Source organism: Pantherophis guttatus, chromosome 2 (genome assembly GCF_059756535.1).
Source record: "Pantherophis guttatus breed Tessera chromosome 2, ASM5975653v1, whole genome shotgun sequence".
Taxonomy (NCBI): Eukaryota; Metazoa; Chordata; class Lepidosauria; order Squamata; family Colubridae; genus Pantherophis; species Pantherophis guttatus.
The window spans coordinates 25,493,792-25,514,049 of record NC_142064.1 but is presented as its reverse complement, the minus strand read 5'-3'; the positions used below and the strand labels follow the sequence as shown (position 1 = coordinate 25,514,049).

General features: G+C 38.5%; 1 protein-coding gene across 1 annotated transcript in view; it reads left to right on the top strand.

Moving 5' to 3' along the window:
- Positions 1-20,258, top strand: part of HCN1 (hyperpolarization activated cyclic nucleotide gated potassium channel 1) — a 175,995-nt gene that overhangs the window by 110,951 nt on the left and 44,786 nt on the right. Inside the window, exon 3 of the mRNA XM_034440840.3 lies at positions 7,849-8,010. Coding sequence (XP_034296731.1) covers positions 7,849-8,010 — 162 coding nt within the window. The remainder of the gene's footprint in view (positions 1-7,848; positions 8,011-20,258) is intronic.

The window sequence follows — 20,258 nt, the reverse complement described above, 5'->3', positions numbered from 1 at the left end:
GGAAGCACTATTTTCCACAGGAAAGTATATTATCAGCACACTTCCATTTATAAGTAAATAGAAACACTATATTTGCTTATCTTAATTGTGAATAGTAAATCTGCTATGCCAAGGCTATACTTAAAACTGTCTAACAATTAACAAATATTGGTTCTTACTAAATTAACTTAATTGAAAAGCATTTAGTACATAATTAGATACTGCATTAATTCAATATATAAGTTACATAAGAGATACATTTAATAACTTTTCCTAAATATATTGTCTAGATGCTTTTCCCCTACTTATCTATTTTCTTACAAGTTTTATTTATTTCCTTACAAATTTTGAATCTTCTGAATTTATTTTAATTTTCCATTAGTAAAAATAGTAATTGGTCAATACTATTAAACATGATACTGAGGTTGATTTTAATCCTGATGTTGGGGCAAGGATTCTCAAACGTGGTGTTATGGCCTCTTCACATAATGCATATCACACATGATCACACATCATAAATAAATGAATTGTGAGACCCTCTCCATAAATAGACACACAAGTCCTAAAGAAAGAAAGCAAATTTATGAATGAACCTAACTGAGATACAGTTGCCAAGGAAAGGATGCTTCTATGCTTTCACAACAACCAAGTTGAAAGAGTCCAACGAGAATGGAATGTGCTCCAGAAAGATTCCCAGCTAGATCATTGCTGGATTTTCCAGTATGTTGCATTCTTTTCCTGCAAGAAGTAAAAAACAATGCTAAAAAAGCATTGAGGCTTAATGCTTCCTAAAAAGAAGCTCAACAACAGCCAACCTTAGAGTAGGAAGAAGGCAAAACCAGGGAAGAGTATTTATTTATTTTATTTTATTTTATATTGGATTTCTATACCGCCCTTCTCCCTAAGGACTCAGGGCGGTGTACAGCCAGATTAAAAAAACATGCAGAACAAATATTAAAAACAATTAAAAGATATATAAATTTGGCCCAATTAAAACTCATTTACCAATTAAAAACGTTTAAAACATTTAAAAACAGTTAAAAATTTCATCTTAAGCCAGCCCGGCTTGTTTAAATAAATGGGTTTTAAGGGCGCGACGGAAGGCACTGAGGTCTTGGATTCTCCTTATCTCTGGGGGGAGCTGATTCCAGAGGGTAGGTGCCCCCACAGAGAAGGCCCTCCCCCTGGGGGTCACCAGCCTGCATTGTCTGGCTGATGGCACCCCGAGGAGGCCCTCTCTGTGGGAGCGCACGGGTCGCTGGGAGGTCGTCGGTAGCAGCAGGCGGTCTCGCAGATAGCTAGGCCCTATGCCATGGAGCGCTTTAAAGGTGATAACCAACACCTTGAAGCGCACCCGGAAGACAACTGGGAGCCAGTGCAGCTCGCGCAGGATGTTGAACCTGGCTGAGATATATTGGATGGTGCCAGAGGTGAGTTCTACTTACCTTTACTACCGGTTTGCAACGGGATTGTGCATGCTTCTGTGCATGTGCAGATCACTGATGATGACATCCGGGGCAGTGGGCAGGGCCTCTCACCGATTTTATTATCGGTTCTTGAGAACCGGTCTGAACTGGGGGCAACTCACCACTGGATAGTGTTCAAAAACAGGTTGAGGCTGTTACAGGTTAAGCACAGAGGTTACTGAAGAAGATACTTAGTCCAGTCTAGTCCAGCAATAACAGCATAGTGAAGGTCACTTTTATTTATGCATAGTGGAAGCAAGTACCACACACACACACACACACCTCCACTTCCACTTTGCTGGCAGTCCCCAGAGAATCATATTTTATAATTTGAGTATCTCTGTGTTTGGGTACTGATGACAAATCTGTATTGGGGAATGACAACTCATTAATTCAAGCTGAAGTTATAGCTCACTTAATCCATGTTGCTGAATCAATTTATTTGAAACATTCCTTTACAGCTCTTCATCACAATTGATTCTAGAATTTATAAAGTCTGAATATGTGGCCTGATTTTTAAATACATGAAGCATATGAAAGAGAGAGACTTGTGATTGGACCAGTTATATTACCCTTAAGTTACCAAAAATAGAGAGTAGATTTCAGCCATTTAGGCCACAACTTCTCCAATTATAGGTTACTTTAATAATAAATAATAATCTGGCATCTTTCCGTTGCTGAGAATACTATCACATACACTCAGCTTTATCTTATTTATTCAATTTCTTTTCATCTTCTTCTGTTTCTTTTTGCCTGTTATTACATCAGTTGCTTTAAAATACCATTTTAGATCTTAGATAAAAGATGTCCTGTTTTTAATCATTGTTTGACAATAATCCATCTAAAATCTCATCCAAGTAACAGTAATATTTTAAAAGATGTATTGGTGACATGAATTCTATTCCTATTCATAACTTAATCTATCCTTTCTATTGGCATTAAAATGTTTGGATTTAATTTTGTTCAGTGTGATCCTTAGTTACGGTAAATTAGGATTGTTTCTTTCTGTTCTTCCTTGCCGATTCTCTAATTCACTCTGCTCAGGATTCCAATTGTAACAAAGATAATTTTTGCAATACATTTGGAATAGGTGATGTAATTATTTGCAACTGGTTTCAGTTTCTTTAGTTTCTGTTCCTCCTTGGTACTGGAGGTACCTGTCTTTATACTACCACAAACATCTGTGCATTGATACATGCTACCCAAATCCCCAATCGGTGTTCCAAATTCAGTTCAGTATTCAACGATAGATGACACATAAAATTGCACAAACGAACTCAATACAGCTGTGCATGCAGTCACATCTGCACTATGTTTTACAGCATTTGTTGCTCCAGTTCATATCCATGCGTCACAGTATGCATTAGAAAGTAACAGAAGTGAATATAAAAATAAAATATACCCTATTTTTGTAATGTATGTGCAGGGGAAGGACTGTTTGCACCTTAATGTTGGAAATCTAGATAAATAAAAATGTAAATATTCGTTTTTTCAAAATCTTAAATCTCCGAAAGTTCTTCACCGATTGCTTTGAAATTTTGACACAACGTTGCATTCGAATACGCACGTGTTTTTATATACCTACTGTAGTCCCCGCTGCTCTGGAAGGCCCCGGTTTGAAACGAAAGCCTGTCAGGAATCTTCTCCCCGCTTTTCAGGACTCCATGTCTGGCCTTTCCCCTGAGGTAACAGCAAGGGGTCATGGGAAATGTATGTATGAAATGTAATACATTTCATGGGAAATGTATTAATCCCCCCTTGGTTGGATTAATTTGTTGGTTTGTACTGAATGAGTCATCACCTGTATGTCCCAGAGAATAATCACTGGGAAGATTTACGAAGGCTTGATTTCCCCTTAAGGCGACAAACAGCTAGGAAAAGATGTTACTGTGCACAGAAGCATATTGGCAGCTTTATGGCGTCTAAAATTTGTAGATTTATTTTAAAGTCTCAGTTTAAAAGGTTATGACAGAGATTATAAACTGAGGTACGATTTATATTTAACATTATCTCGAAGCTTATATCAGTGATACATACAGACAGCTTCTTCTACCTGGTACCAGGGATGGGTTTTACTTATTTTTACTACCGGTTCGCAGCGAGGCATGCACAGAAGCGTTTTGATGATGTTGGGGTCAGTGGGCGGAGCCTCCCGCCTGTTTTACTACCGGTTCTATAGAACCGGTGCAAACCGGGGGCAACCCACCACTGCCTGGTACCCTCCAGATTTGACTGGCCCACCATTCAGAATTTGCAGGGATGACAGGCTAACATACTGTAAATCTCCAGGGTTCAAGTTGCACGACAAGTTGTTTTATGCTTTCAAATACACTAAAACAAATTTCTCATTTCAACTATGCAAATTTCAAAAGTGTTTTATAATTCAATTATGTTTTTCCATCCATATCATCATCATCATCATCAAAGTTGCAGTATAAATTGCAACTTTGCAGATTTACTCATGGGAATGAAGCATATATACTTACAGTTTTTAAAAAAAGTATATTGCTGTATTTTGTAGTTTTCCAAGCAAAAAATGTATCAATTCTGTAATTTTAAAGGAAAGATATCTCATATTTCAGAAAATAACTACATGTCTGTAGATGGATGACAGATTCAGTTCTTAAAGACTTAATTTAAAAAAGGTTCAGTTTTTAGCAAATTATTAAGTCAGGCTTATTCATTTTATCATTCAACCGTCACATCAACAAATTTATTTTTTATGCCACTTTTATTATTTTTTAGATAACTCAAGATGATAAGCATAGCAAATACTCCTTCTCCTATTTTCTTCTCAACAACAGAAAGAGGTGGGTTTGGCTCAGGGGTGAAATCCAGCAGGTTCTGACAGGTTCTGGTGAACCGATAGTGGAAATTTTGAGCAGTTCAGAGAATCAGCAAATACCACCTCTGGCTGGCCCCAGAGTGGGGTGGGAATGGGGATTTTGCAGTATCTTTCCCCTGCCACACCCACCAAGCCGGTAGTAAAAAAAAAAAATGGATTTCACCACTGGTTTGGCTGAGAGAGAATAACCAAAGTTACCCAGCCAGTTTAGAATATTTGTAGTTACTCTAAGTTAATGGTATGCTAAAGTAGTGGGTAATCAAGAAAAATCTACATAAATATTTAATTTTTCTCAAGGCTGGTAGATTGCCTTCTCCTTACTATTAAATACTGCATATTCTCCAAACCCCCAAATAATTATAGGCAATATAAAAACAGTTGTTCATTGTTAATTTCTCTAGGCTACTTTAAAAAAAAATTAAACTAAACTTCGGAAATGTCAAATTCCGAATAGTCGGAAATGTCAAAACATTGAAAAGATCAGTTTTGCTCAAACTGTATTATATTTCATTTAAGAATAGTGTTAATGTTTGTAGATGATAGTTTATAACTATGCCAAAATATTCCCCTACAACAAATCTCCTGTCTTTTTATATTATTGTCAGGGTGCTTAGTAATTTCTTTTGAATTTTGCTACGTTTTTGTATTGTTAGAATAGAAAGAGTGTGCTGCTAACACTTTCTGTTATATAACTTTCCATTACTCTGAAGTCTTCCCCATGGGAGGAGTTAATATTATATTTCTCCTCCTTTTTTTAGACACAACTGAAATGTGGTAAGCTAGGAAGGCTGCAGTCACCTAATGAGAAAATTACAGGTAGTCCTCAGCTATTGGGACCAGAATTTCCATAAACAATGTGGGCATAAAGCATGTTGTCACATGATCGCATTGCTTAGCAACGGCAATTCCAGCATTCTATATTGCCATTGTTAAGGAAGGATCACAAGTCGTTAAGTGAGTCCCAGGTAGTTTACAAGCAGACTTGCAGGCAGATAAAGCATGGTGCAAGCACAAAGGATGGCTGTTGCTGGGCAGGTTAGTGTGGCAAGTGGCCCACAAAGGTAGGGCCAGTTGCAAGCCACTTAGCAGAGCAAAATACAACCTTCTCAGATGGCTTCCCTATTGCCTTTGCTTGTGGGAAGCTGGCAGGAAAGGTTGCAAAAGATGATCACGTGCCTATGGAACCCTGCAACTGTCGTGTGAGCCAGCTGCCAAGAACCCAGATCGCAATCACATGGGTGCTGTGACAACCATAACTTCAAGGACCAGTCGTAAATGCCCTTTTTCAGTGCCATCATAACCTTGAACAATCATGGTAAGCAAGGATTACCTGTGTACTATAAAAGACAGGGCACTAATTTCAACTCCTCAATATGCTGACACTGTAAATCGCTTAGAGAGGACTGTTAAGCATTGTAAAGCAGAATATAAGTCTAAGTGCTATTGCTATCTCATTTTATGTCTAAGAATACACATGATCATTTCACTAAAATTCTCCTTTGAAAGGCATTTTCAAAAATAATCTATTTTTCAAACTGATGAAAATTGTGGTGGTAGTGAAGAATCCTTAGAATGCTAATAATAATTTATAAAATTGCAAGTGGCATAGGCAGCAATTCATTCATGTCTTATGTCTACAGGAAAACCAGGAATGGTATACCCTATTATTGTAATAGGGTATTATAACAAAAGCTTGAAAGCCTGCCTACGTTTCTCTCTGAACCTCCTTATTTTAACAAAGTCATATACTGAGTTTCTTTCTTATGCTTTGACCCCAGGGGGTTATAACTAGGAGTGAAATGTTACCAGTTTGGACTGGTTCAGGAGAACTGGTAATAAAAAAATGCTAGTAAACAAAATGCTACCAGTTTTGGCGAACCGGTATTTCTGACGATCAGCTGTGCCATGTGATTTATATTCGCTAGAAAGAAGGAAATCCTGCTTTCTAGCGAATCTTAAATCGTGCGCCATAGCTCTCCCCTCCTTGCTGTTCTACTCACCTTTGCAGGCTCAGAAAAGGCTTCTTAATTCTCCTTTCTCAGCACTGCGTGGTAGCGCCTGCAATGCGCATGCATGTGAAGTGCACATTTGGCGTGCATTATGCATGCGCGTGCGAAGCAAACCGGTAGCAAAGCGAAGCGGTAGCAGACTTCAGAGCATTTCACCCCTGGTTATAACTGATTCTCCAAATCCCCTCTAAATGGCTCTTCCACACTAAGCTCAGTTTTAAATTTACACCAACTTGGGGCAATCACTCAATTCTCTCTCTTCTTCTTTTTCTTTGTTACTATGTTTAAGACTCATGTTTTTCCTCTCATTGAATGAGAAATTGCATTATTACTTTATTTATTTATTTTTTGCTTTAATTTATATGCCGCCCTTCTCCGGAGACTCAGGGCGGCTTACAATGCATTAAGCAATAGCCTTCATACTTTTGTATATTTATACAAAGTCAGCTTATTGCCCCCACAATCTGGGTCTTCATTTCACCTACCTTTGAAAGGATGGAAGGCTGAGTCAACCTTGAGCCTGGTGAGATTTGAACTCGCAGTAATTGCAAGCAGCAGATGTTAATGACAGTGCTTAGTCCACTGTACTACAGGCTCTTTATATATTACAGATTATTGTTCTCCAATAACTTTGCTTTTTTCCTTAGCTATAAAAATGGGTGGTTACATTTGTTCGGAGGATAGGAAAGGGATGTGAACTTTTCAGATCTATTGTTGCTCTCCATATTACAGTGATATTGGTTGAAGTACTTTTTGAAATGAATAATTTGAGTAACACTTTTAAGTAAATATCATCAACACGGATTTGCAACATGCATATTCCATCGTAGAATACAACAGCATGGTTTTCTCCATTATACTTAGCATTATTTGGCCATCTACATTTACAGAGAGACATCACTGGGAAAACATACATTCTGATAATTCTGATCAAACAAATCTTGATCACACCATTCCAGTAAAATAACATTCTCATAATCAATGATGCCTGCAAAAATATTTTCTCATGAATGATGAGAGGAGCCTCTAGTAATTATATTTCATTGTGATAAAAGACATTGTTACTATTTGAATTGAGAGTTTTCCTTCTGATATTTTTTGTATTTAGTGTAACCCAGGGCATGCTTCAACTACTTCAGGGTGGTAGATTGTAATCCTTCAACAAATCATAAAGAAATCCATATCATAAATTATCAACCTGTCTTTAATTTAAAAAAAATGTAAACTAAAAAGTGAATCAAGTGAAGGAAAAAGAAAAGCAATAACGGTTTAATGATTATTTACTGACATTTGTCTGAAGTTATATGTTAATTTAATGTAGCTGGAGACTACTATATGTTAGGATGAACTCATATAAACAAAATGGAATTTTGGAACAAAATTTGCCCAGTCTTCTGTTGCCTTTCCAAAATGATTGTCTTTCATTCTCAGTTCTGCTCAGCTTCTAAGGACTTTATTCAGTCCACTGTTGGTTTTCCTTAATGAGGCATAACTCAATGGTAAAATCTTGGTTTTGATGACCGCGTATTGTCTGTAATTTTACCTGCAGATTTTCCACATGACCTATGATCTAGCCAGTGCTGTGGTGAGAATCTTCAATCTCATTGGAATGATGTTGCTTCTTTGCCATTGGGACGGTTGTCTTCAGTTCTTGGTCCCATTGCTTCAAGATTTCCCAGAAGATTGCTGGGTGTCCCTAAACGGTATGGTTGTAAGTATTGTTCATTTTTCATTGTGTTTTTTCAGACGTTCTTTTAAGCTTGTGAAAGGAAGGAAGTTAATTAAGAACTTATTGTCTTTAGCGATGGAAATACTGTCAATGGCTGAGTTTCAAATCTGCCTCAGAGAGGAATGTGAAAATAAATCGAAGGACTAGAACAATAAAACATAATTTCATTGAGTCAAGGATTTGTTTATTTCAGGAAGGGATTTCAGGTATTTTCAAGGGAGAAGGAAGAAATTTTGCTCTGTATTTCTCAATTCTCATAGTATAAAGTCAGGCTCTGGGGACCATAAAAAAAAGATGCTAGTGAATTGCATATAGATATCATGCCACCATTTGTGCATCTATGGATAGAATATCATCAGTATAATAGATTAAATAGGATCTTCAAAGACAATATTGGGTATTTGCTGGATGCGATACCAAACTGTTCATTTTCTAAAGATGGCAAACATTAAAAACTTGCTAGAAAATTAACCATCAACTTAATTAGTGTTGTTGCTCTTACACTATGAAGTGAACATAATTTAAGTCCTTAATAGTCTCTATAAGCTGCTAACATCTACCATCATCACATTTAGAACAACATGATACTCATTCCAATAACATACTGTTAGAGAATAAGTCAAACCATCTTCTGAATATATTGAGCAAATGGAGAAAGTACTGTAGAAGAACCGTAGCATAAAAAACATAATTTTCCATTTAAATGAAAAGCCCCCTTCTTCCATAGCTGAAAAGCTTTAAACTTTCTTCACTAAAACTGACATTTTTTGTCCAATATCAAATGTTATTTTGTAATAACTTAAACATTTATTTAAAAATAAAAAGGTATAAAAAATAAACAGTAATTTTCTTATTTTTTTGCTTAAATTCTGCTTATTTTTTGGACAGAAATGGTTCTTCACACTCACAAGAAGCTGACTGATAAAGTAGGCAGTTGGATTAAAAACAATCGTTTAAGAAAACGATGGTATAGAACTGAATATTGTCTAGTAACACATACTCAATAAAATTAAAATTAAGGAGAACTGGAGTTGCCGTTAACTGGCTTAGTATAGCTTAGGTAGCTTCTTAATTATATTCTCACCCCCCAAAAGTAACTTCTTAACCTTTTAATCACCGACATTGTTACAAAAAGTTTGACATTCTAAAGAAATGCCCATGGCTTTAAATATACCATAGAAGATATACAATGTGATTGTTTCAATTGCTCTGGGAATATATCTACAAAACCTGAGACTCAGCAACTAAATGCAGAGAAGCTTTTCTACCATTACTTTTCCATGTAGTCTCTTCTATGTTGTGCAATTAAGATGAAGAATCAATATGGTACTTCTGGAATAGCTTGTGCAGCCAATTTTTTTCCAATTGCAAACTTGATGCTAGCTCTACATGGTATTCCATGGAGTTAGCAAATTAAGTGTAATGATTCCATGGCTTTCAGTAATCAATCCAGATTTCTGACTGAGTCCAAAGGAAATTCACAAGCAAATCTAGGAAATATGAAGGAAAAGTATTGGGATCAAAAGAATTAGGGATCAATACATTGAGGCAAAACAAAAGGTATGCTGAAATCTTAACAAATATTCATATATATTTTTAGCTGAAAGAGGCTCTCATTCTCAGAGTGCTTTAGATTTTTTAAAAACTTACTTCCCAATTTGAAAAACTATATAAGTGTTGTGACTCTGACCCCCAAGCCCGTCTTATCAGAGGCAGAAGACTCCGAAGGTGAAGGAGAGGAGTTGGCCAGGCCTCCCTCTCCAGGACCCTCCTCTCTGGCAATGCCTCACGTGTCTCCCGAAGGAGAAGAGATTGGCCAGGAGCCAGGTATCTCCGAACAGTCACAGTTGGACAGCGATGGAGATAAGTCTTGGCTGGATCCACGCCAGCATCGGAGAGACAAGTGCATGCAGCAGAAAAGGAGGCGTGCCAGAGATTAAGCTGAGTCACTGGACCACACCCCACAGGGGATAAAAGGGGTGTGGTGGCCATTCATACTCTGTGACGGACAAAACTAAACAACTAGCGAGTCGCATTGTATCTCTGAAACTACGTTATCTGCCTGCCTTGGATTAAATACGGACTGGACTTGACAATTCTGTGGCTTTGTGTATTTGTTTTGGTTTATCTGACGGAGGAGGAACACCTCCCTCTGTGAGTAAAGTTCTTGGCAAGCAGCTACTGGGTTGCTGCCAATCCTGTTATCGAAGGAATTTATTGTCTGCAAGTTTTATTTAACTCCTGGCTGACTGTTTGTGTGCGTGTGTGAGACGGGAACAGAACATCAAGAGATTTCATTGTGTCTTACTTTGAAATGGGGCATGGGAAGCAAAGTTGCAGACTACTGGAAAGATGATTGGATAACAAAAGACAGGATGTTCTCTCCCTCATTCATAACATTCATAATTCTCTCTCATAACATTCATAATTCTCTCTTATTCTCTCATTCATAATTGTTCTGACCTAGGCTTCCTTAGAAAGCATGAAGCAAAGTCTTAATCCTGGTAAAACCTCTTTTATTAACACGACTGTGAATTCTGTTCATTCACAGTCAACAAGGCTTTGTCAAACAGTCTTTCAGAGGAATGTTTATCAACCCCCACCTTATCTCACTTGGAACGCTGCCACAGAACCAATTTCCAAATGCAGAGCAAGGCCAAACTTGGAACCGAGTCTATTAGAGTCACGAACAGGACTTTCCAATCTTTAAACAAGGTGAACTAATTGCTTCCTGCAAAAGCCCGCATCTTGTTCGCTCCTCTTTTATGTCCTATGGGATGGGCCAATCATCTCCAAGGTGTGGCCTTACTCCTGAGTCCACCTTGCTTTCTTAATTGTTCGTGTCTTCTGGCAGCTCTGTGCATGCACACACTGGGAATGGGCTCCAGCTGTTCCTCTGCCTCACTGCTGTCTAACTCCCTTTCTGCCTCCAATGCAGAGCCCTCGCCAAGTTTTCCCCAGCCCCCAGGACTGGCCCAAGTTCTTCCCCAACCTCCTCACTGTCCAACTCTGCTGCCAGATCCACTGGCCACAGCAGACCACAACAATAACATAAGTAAGTGCGAGAATACCAAACTCCATCCACATGTGAGAAATTCATTAAGATTCTCTCCATCTTTGAAAGAAATTTCAGAAGCAAACTCTCTTGCATAAATTGCCAGAAAATTGCATGAGATTTTTTTTCCCCTGCAGGACACTTAGCAAAACAACAAGACAGAAACTCTCGAACATAATTCAAAGAGCTGTTTGACATTTTAAGAACATGCTTCCTGTTTAGAACAGCTTTCTCTTTCACCAAACAGTAGCTAATTGATTGTCAGGCATAGAGAAGCTGGCCCATACTCAGAGTTAATCAAATTTACTTCTTTGAGGCAATGCCTGTTTACAAGAATCTCACCAGACTGACTACATTTTCTTAGGAACAACCAGATAAGCCTTCAGGGAGATAAGGCTTGTATAGCTTTCTGATGTGCAGAAAGTTCAGCCCCATCTATACATCTTTCCCCCACTCTAACTGGAAATTCTATCATATAAAATAAAGCAATCTTATTAATATTGCAGTTTTCATCATTATTGTTACATTAAACAGGGGTGGGCAAATGTGGCCCTTTTACAACCTGTGGACTTCAACTCCCAGAATTTCTGAGACAGCTGTAGACACTTACAAGGTAGACTGAACGGAAGCATGGCATTGAAGCAAAATCACTGGGTGCATTCTAGTTAGGAACCTAAAGCTGGGTTGCCTAGTCTCAGCCCAACACCTAAGCCACTAACCTACTTTTTGCCACTGGTGACCCCAGAAATTGATAGATTCTAAAACTGAACCCCACTGCTTTCAAAAATTTTAACAACTTTTAACTTATTCCATGGTTCATCACACCATCAGCCTGATATCAGACTGGATTTGATGTTTTTTGTCCCTCTGTCGTATCCTTCCCAAGGTCCTGGGATAGGCAGTTGTGGCTGTTTGATGATGTTAAAGGTATCATCGGAGGATGTAAGCTGACCTAAGTACAGCTGCCTTTTGTAGTTGACTGATGGTGATTTTGTTAATGCCGATTGTGTTCAAGTGGTGCTCTAGTTGCTTTGTGACTGGACCCAAGGTGCCTATTACTATTGGTACTCCCTTTGTTTTCTTTATTACTGTTATTATCACTATTGATACTGAACCACTATCATTGTTATTATTGCTTCAGCTATTCCATGTCATTATTCTATTTATCCATCCTGAGTTATTTTTATTTGACATAAATATTATTTTCTTAGCCAGTTATATTTTCTTTGACTTATTTGTATCTCTCCCCTTTCTCTTTTTCTTAGTTTTGATTTTTTTTGACTATTGTGGTCAGAGTCTCTTACATGTTTCTGCCAATCTTTGAAGACATTCAGAAACCTCTTAGCTGATCAGCTGTACATTTGCTGACATCCTGCAAGTGCAGCTTTTCAAACAAAATGGTGACTTCAAAAATGTAATTACCCTAATAAAAAAGTAGGTCAGCAAGTTGCTGAGTGGTGTGTCTTGATCTTCCCCGTGCCCTTGGTGTTTAACTTTTTTTATAGCTCCCTTCCCCAGCCCTTACACAGGAAACTAAAAAATGCACATTTTCTACAGAATTTTGTAAGCCAGGTGTTGAATGAAAGGAACAAAAGCACTCCTCAATGAGCTAGTCAGACTGAAAGAAAGATTTTGTATTGTGTCATGTAGAGAGTTTCATAAAAGACAGCGAAAAGCAATCCCAGCGCAATCACCTTTGAAACTCAGGGAGAATTAGTTGCCTACGTTACATAGAGTAACTCTGTGCGTGGTTGTGTAGGAGGGAGTTCCAAAGAAACTACTGGGATTTATTTCCACATTAAATCTGCAAGTCAGAAAAGCAAGCAGACAGACATCTTCACTGGTACTTAGAGATTCCATTTAGTATTTCTTCAGTCCTTCTCTACAACTGGCATATTAAAATAACATACATTTCTTTTCAGTTTCACAGTTCTGTATATTTCTGTAAAAAGAAATAGTTGTCAAGACTTGGCTTGTTTTAATTATGACCAATTTTGTTGCACTGTTGTACTGAACTCATTGTTGAAAAGATAGGATCAGGCAGCTATATTTTAAGGAAAGCCATAGTATTCCCCTAAAATGAAAATACTATTAAGAATTAGGATAAAATAGAAGAAACTGAAACAATTTTTACTTCCATAAATATATATAGCAATAGCAATAGCACTTAGACTTATATACCGCTTCACAGTGCTTTACAGCCCTCTCTAAGCAGTTTACAGAGTCAGCATATTGCCCCCAACAATCTGGGTCCTCATTTTACCCACCTCAGAAGGATGGAAGGCTGATTCAGCCTTGAGCCTGGTGAGATTTGAACTGCCAAATTGCAGGCAGCCGGAAGGCAGCAGAAGTAGCCTGCAGTACTGCACTCTACCACTGCACCATCGAGGCGCATATACATACATATAAGACCCAGAAGAGAATTTTATATTTATTTGCTTGTTTATTTAAATCATTTGCAATTAGCTCTTCACTCTGAAAGCCTTGGATATGTAGAATTGAGCATATGTCACTAAATCTCATCAACTTTTAACATTTGTGAACTCTTATATTAATGTGGTATTTTTGTAATACTGTATTCACTGCTAGCATAACACTACATTATGAATACTCTTAAAAGATCAATAATAGCAGGGCAATTTGCCATAATCCTCTGATATCAGAAGACCCAAACTGTCCAGAGTCCTGGAGAGTAGAAAAATGGAAAACATTTCCATTTTTTACCTGTTTCTAAGGTTTCTGTCCATTCATAGTAATTGGAAGAGTTGTCTATATCAACTGCAGACTTAAGAGTAATAGCACTTAGACTTATATACTGCTTCATAGCTCTCTCTCAGGGGTTTACAGAACTGGCATATTGTTCCGAACAATATGGGTCCTCCTTTTACTGACCTCGGAAGGATGGAAGGCTGAGTCAACCTTGAGCCAGTAAGAACTGAATTCCTGGCAGTGGGCAGACTTAACCTGCAATATTGCATTCTAACCACTGTGCCACCATGACCCTTTACATTTATAGAAATTTATAGAGCCGGCTCTATAAATCTAATATAAATTTGACCCAGTTATGAGATCTAAGGGTTCAAAGAGGATTTTCAGTCAAAAAGATCCATGACACTCCACTTTAGCACATCAACATAAGATGCTCCGGTGTTTTGTAAGAGTTCTCTTCTATTTGAAACACTAAAAAAGGTTTCGAATTTATGAAACTTTAACTTGTTTTGTCTATGGAAATTCTCAACCATCCAAGGTCAAGGTTGTCCCAAAGATGCTTTTCAGAAGGCAACTGGACTTTCTTGGTTATTTCTTGAAAAAAACAAATAAATAAATCCTTCCACTCCCCACCATTCAGTCAGATCCAGGGAGACTTTTGGATGGAGAGGCAAAATATTTTCATGAAAAAAAAATTAAGAAAGTACTGTTGCCTTTTGAAAAACAATGATGAGAATGATGGTGTTGCTTGCTGACCAGAGGAGTTAATAAAGTGGTTAAATGTCTTGCAATGTTGTAGGTGACTGACCTGATGCTGCTGACAATTGGTCTGAGTGGAGTTCCCTCTTTGTGGATGTTAATTTGTTTTCTATTCCAAAGGAAGGTATAAAATGAAACTAGAATGAATCAGGAAAATGTTAAAACAATGCATCTGTGTTTGAGCTTGATAATTTTGGACTTGTCCTTTTGAATAATTCATTCTTTTCATCAAATCCATTGCAGTTCTATTTCAGAAAACACTGGGCTGCATGCAATAACTGGGGAATTGCTTTATATATTCTCTGTGTTCATGTAAAAATGTTTTTCTTTTTTAATACCTTAGTCCCAAGAAAGCAGTTTAAAAACAAAACATTGATAGATAAAATAATAGTTATGAATAACATCTATAGATAAAATTTAAAAAATTACCTTAAGAATGGGAAAATGAAATAAACAAAATTATCACTGTTACCAATATACTGGTACCAGTATGACATATGAGTGGGAGTTACCAAATGTTCTAACACTGAGTCTTTTGATGATATTGATGGTAGTAGTTCTTTTGGGAAATTGGGAGACCATGAGTTCTACCTTGGACACAAAGCCTGATTGGGGACCATGAGCAGTCACTTTCACTCACCTGTAGGAAGGAGGCAATGGGAAGGAGACAAGCTGTAGAAAGGAGGCAACTGCATCTGAAAAACTTTGCCAAGGAAACTGCAGGGACTTGTCCAGACAGTCTCTAATTGAACAGAAGTGAAAAAATTCTGCTGTAAGGAAATCTGAAGAATCAAACCCTCCAGATATTATTGAACTATAGCTCCAGTCATCTTTGGGTTTTCAACATGCTAGTTCAGTGATGGTTAACCTTTTCAGCATCGAGTGCCAAAACTGGAGTGCACGCACCAGAGCTCCAGAATCCGGAAGAGAGTAGCTGACCAGTGCACATGTGTGCGGCGGCCAGCTGCACTTCTGGGTTCCATCTTGCACAGCTGGTCCAGTATGCATGTGCACTAGCCTGTTGCTCTCTTCCGGGTTCCGGCGCATGCATGTACACCCGCCAGCTGGTCTTCGTGAGGACCAGCTGGCTGGCGCACATGAGTGTACCAGAACCTAAAAGAGAGCATCTGGCCGGTGTGCATGCATGCCAGACCAGCTGTCAGGTGTGCATGTGTGCGACAAAACCTGGAAGAGCAGCTGGCGATGGTGCGCGTGCCCACAGAGAGGGGTTTGCATGCCACCTCTGGCACGCATGCCATAGGTTCGCCATCACAGTGCTAGTTGCATCTGTATTCTGTAATGGTATGTGGGAATAACCTTGGGAGAAAAGATGTAGCAATGCTTCCTAGACAATAGTCAGATAAGAGGAATCGTAGTCCAGAGCTGCATAGCGGGCAGAGCAAGAGACTCGGGAAGAATGTTCCTTACATTATTGAACTGTGTGTCAAACTCTGGCGGAGGTTTACCATACCTGGGGAGTGGGGGGCTTGGACCATTGAGACTGTGAAGGTGAAAGCAGGAGAACTGTACTTTCGGACTTGCAGGATTTTTTTAAGACAGCTTTACAATAAAGTAGAATTAGCTTATCTGGCCATGTTTCTGGTCTGGCCTACCTAGTAAGGCTGACAAGTCTTAACAGCAAAGAAATTTTTATTGACTCTCCACATGTTGTAAAAACTGAACTGGAGCTTTCTGGAAGTCCTAACAACAGCCTAAGATTCCATAAACTAAACTTCATCATCTAACATTTGCATTGTTCTTTTTTTTCCCCCTCCTAGTGTTTTGCTGCAAGTATAGCGTCTGGGTTTTTTTTAAAAAAAAAAAATCGACAAAAGTGTGGACCCATTGGCTGTGATAGGAATTGAGCCTGATGTCATGTGCTAAAAGAGAATTGTAAGGAGTTGAATTGAAAGGTGTAAGTGAAGGAAAGTACTAGGCCAAACAGTCTAATTTTAGAGAGGAGCTAACTAAGGTTTTGATGGATATGTCACTGGGCCAATACTTCTAAAAATGGAAAAGAACAAGACAAAACCTGAACAACGTCATGTCAGAAACTGAATTAATTAAACTGACTCAATACAGTTTCTTTTCATTAAAAATTAATTTTGGCAGTGACTTCGATAGGGTTTGTGGTAGCAACAGAATTCCCAAGACAAAACAGCATAGAGGAAGCCAGAGAAAAAGACAAGTTATCAAATAGAGGCTGAAGGCTGTGATTATTATTTTTAATGAAAGTTCTAGCTCATAATAACAGGTGAAGTGGTTATACTTTTGTAAGGATAGTGTGCATTTCTAAGTATAATGAAAAGTTGCATTTCAGCTGACAAAGATCTTTTGTTGAAGGTCACTACTGATAAAGGAGAATATTTGTAACTCAGGATTGAGTTGATTAATAGAAATGAGGAATCCTTTCTATTCGCTGAGATTGGTTTTTTTTTTTGAAATGTAGGTAGCATCAGTGCTAGTAGGGAGTGGGCTGTGCTCTCGTTTTATATTCCATTGATCAGTATATGTCAGTGATGGTTAACCTTTTTGGCACCGAGTGCCAAAACTGGAGTACGCGCGCCGGAGCATCAGAATCCGGAAGAGAGCAGCTGGCTGGTGCTCATGCGTGCGGCGGCCAGCTGCACTTCTGGGTTCCATCTCGTGCACGTGCACCGGCAAGCTGGTCTGGCATGCATGTGCACTGGCCTGTTGCTCTCTTCCAGGTTCCGGCATGTACATGCTCACTGGCCAGATGTCCGGCATGCATGAATGCGACGGAACCCGGAAGAGCAGCTGGCAATGGCTCGCGTTCCCAGAGAGAGGGCTCTGCATCAGGGGTGAAATGCTCCTGGTTCAGACCGGATCGCCCGATTTGGTAGTGATGGCAGCAGGTGGTTCAGAGAACTGGCAGCAAAAATCCCTGCGCCCCCCCCCATGCCCAGCTGAGCCGCGCGATCATCAGAGGCTGTTTTTTTTACTTCTAAAAGCATTTTTTCTACAACCTCTTCGGCCGAAAAAATGTTTTTAAAAGTAAAAAAAAAAAAAAGCCTCTGATGATCATGTGGCTTAGCTGGGATCGTCAGAGGCTTTTCAAAGCATTTTTTTCTGCAACCCCTTTGGCCGAAGAGGTTGTAGGGAAAAAAAATGTCTTTGAAAGCCTCTGGCAATCCCAGCTGATTTACCTGATCGTCAGAAGCTTCTAAAAACATTTTTTTTCTGCAACCCCTTTGGCCGAAGAGGTTGCAGGGAAAAAAATGCCTTTAAAAGCCTCTGGAGATCCCAGCTGACTTGCCTGATCATCAGAGGCTTCTAAAAACTTTTTTTTCTGCAACCTCTTAAGGTTGTAGAAAAAATGATTTTAAAAGTAAAAAAAAAAAAAATAGTTGGCCACACACACCCAGTCACATTATCGCACCACCACCAAGCCATGCCCACAGAACCGGGAGTAACAAATTTTAGATTTCACCCCTGCTCTGCATGCCACCTCTGTCACGCGTGCCATAGGTTCACCATCACGGGTATATGTCATAAGTTGAATGACTTTAGTCAGAAGAAAGCACCACTGAATTCAGTTGGTCTTTATTTTGATATAGCTATGAACAGAACTGCAAAACCTGCCCTGCAGATTTCATTAATGATCCATTTCTTTTTCGTGCCTCTATTTTACTGGTACTTTAATCATCATAGTTATTATCTCTTTTGACTATAAATTCAAGAAAAGTGGGATATGTTTTTGTATACGTACCCACACTTTTAGGCCTTTTACTGTTGATTTTCTTCATAGTATATCAGTAAGAGCATTAAAATGGGTTTATGCAGTTATGTGCAGCTTTTCTCCCTCCCTCATGTTACTAGAGCCTGTATTTAGCTAATGAAAGTTAACTAGACAAGATGATGGACAAGAAATATTTATTCACACAAATAGCTTTTGATGAGGATTAGACAAAACAGTAAAAGATATTCCATCGGTGGCTATTGACATCATCAGTATGATTATTTGATCCACTAGTTCAAACTCTGACATTTAAAGCTCAAATCTTATTGGAATAAATTCTTAGGGGGCTGAAATTTAATTTTAAAATTCTATAAAGATCAATGTTATGCAAAGGATGTTGTTCATCCTTTTAATTGTTTTGGGGATATGTTATTTTCCTTACATTGTGTTTTTATGCCGATTTATTTGGTTGGGTGTCTGTTTTAATTATTGTCTAGCTAGGTGGATATAGCTAATAACTTTAGATTAATGTGAAAGTAAAAATTATAAAAAAAAAGTTAAGGAGGCTCAAACCAGGTTAGTATTTACATGAGAAATCACCAGGATTGTAGTCTAGATTGGAAAGTAGAACAGAAATCCAGAATATTGATGTGTCTTTTTATTTGCCAGTATTAATTAATTAATTAACTAATCAACAAATTAATTTTTATACTGCCTTTATTATTTTTATAAATAACTCAAGGCAGCAAACATACCCTTTTCTCCTCCAATTTCCCCACAATAACAACCATGTGAATAGGTTGGGTTGAAAGAGAATGACTGGCTCAAAGTTACCCAGCTAGTTTTTATGCTTAAGTGCATACTTAATTCTTGAGAAAACAAAAGAAAAATTATGTTTATGGTCATATAACTTAATGCATGAATGAAATACGATAATTAGAAGTAGATATTTCTATAGCTGGATGCTCTAAATAATTAGGTAGTGTTTGAAATACAGGAGCCAGAAATACCTTTCCATTTCCTTGCAGCTAGTTTTGATTGTTTTGAGCTAAAACCCTGTAAAAGATCATTTTGTTCACGAATGCTGCAAATAGCATGAGTTTCCCAGTGAAGATACCAGTGTACAACAAATGAACAGTCTAAGTATTTAGGCTCAAAATATCCCAAGAAACTGCTATAAATCTGCTTTCTCTTTTCAGCATAGCAGAAGCAGCTGCTCTGAAGCAATAGCAATTCTGCAGATCTTTGCTACCAGATTGTAGCAGCTGGAGCTATCCAGCTGTAACAAAGAGCGGAAGGAAAGAAAGGATAGCCTCAGTTAGGCAACAACCTTCAACCTTGAAAATCAATTTGTCTTTGAATGTCAAAAGTATGGATGAATGGTGATAATGAATAAAGCTGCCATGTGGCAATAGAACTGATCTGCTTAACAACAGGAGGCTTCCCTAGGAGTAACCCCACCCAACTCAAGTTATAACACTGTTTTATAACAGATGCTGTTATCATGTTATCATGTACTACACAGTACATGTGCAGATTTTTTTCCTCTTTTTGAGGAAGAAAGAACCTAACCGTCAAGGTTCCAAGTAACAGCCTAGATGAAATCAAAACTCCAAGGCCAGAGGTTTCTTCAAAGTATAGATTTATTAGGCATGTCATATTGCCACAGGGACGTGGTAGCTCAGTGGCTAAGATGCTGAGCTTGTCGATTGAAAGGTCGGCAGTTCAGCAGTTCGAATCCCTAGTGCTGCATAAGGGGGTGAGCTCACGTTACTTGTCCCAGCTTCTGCCAACCTAGCAGTTCGAAAGCACGTAAAAAATGCAAGTAGAAAAATAGGGACCACCTTTGATGGGAAGGTAACAGCATTCCATACGCCTTTGGCATTTAGTCATGCCGGCCACATGACCATGGAGATGACTTTGGACAGCGCTGGCTTTTCGGCTTTGAAACGGAGATGAGCACCGCCCCCTAGAGTCAGGAATGACTAGCACATATGTGCGAGGGGA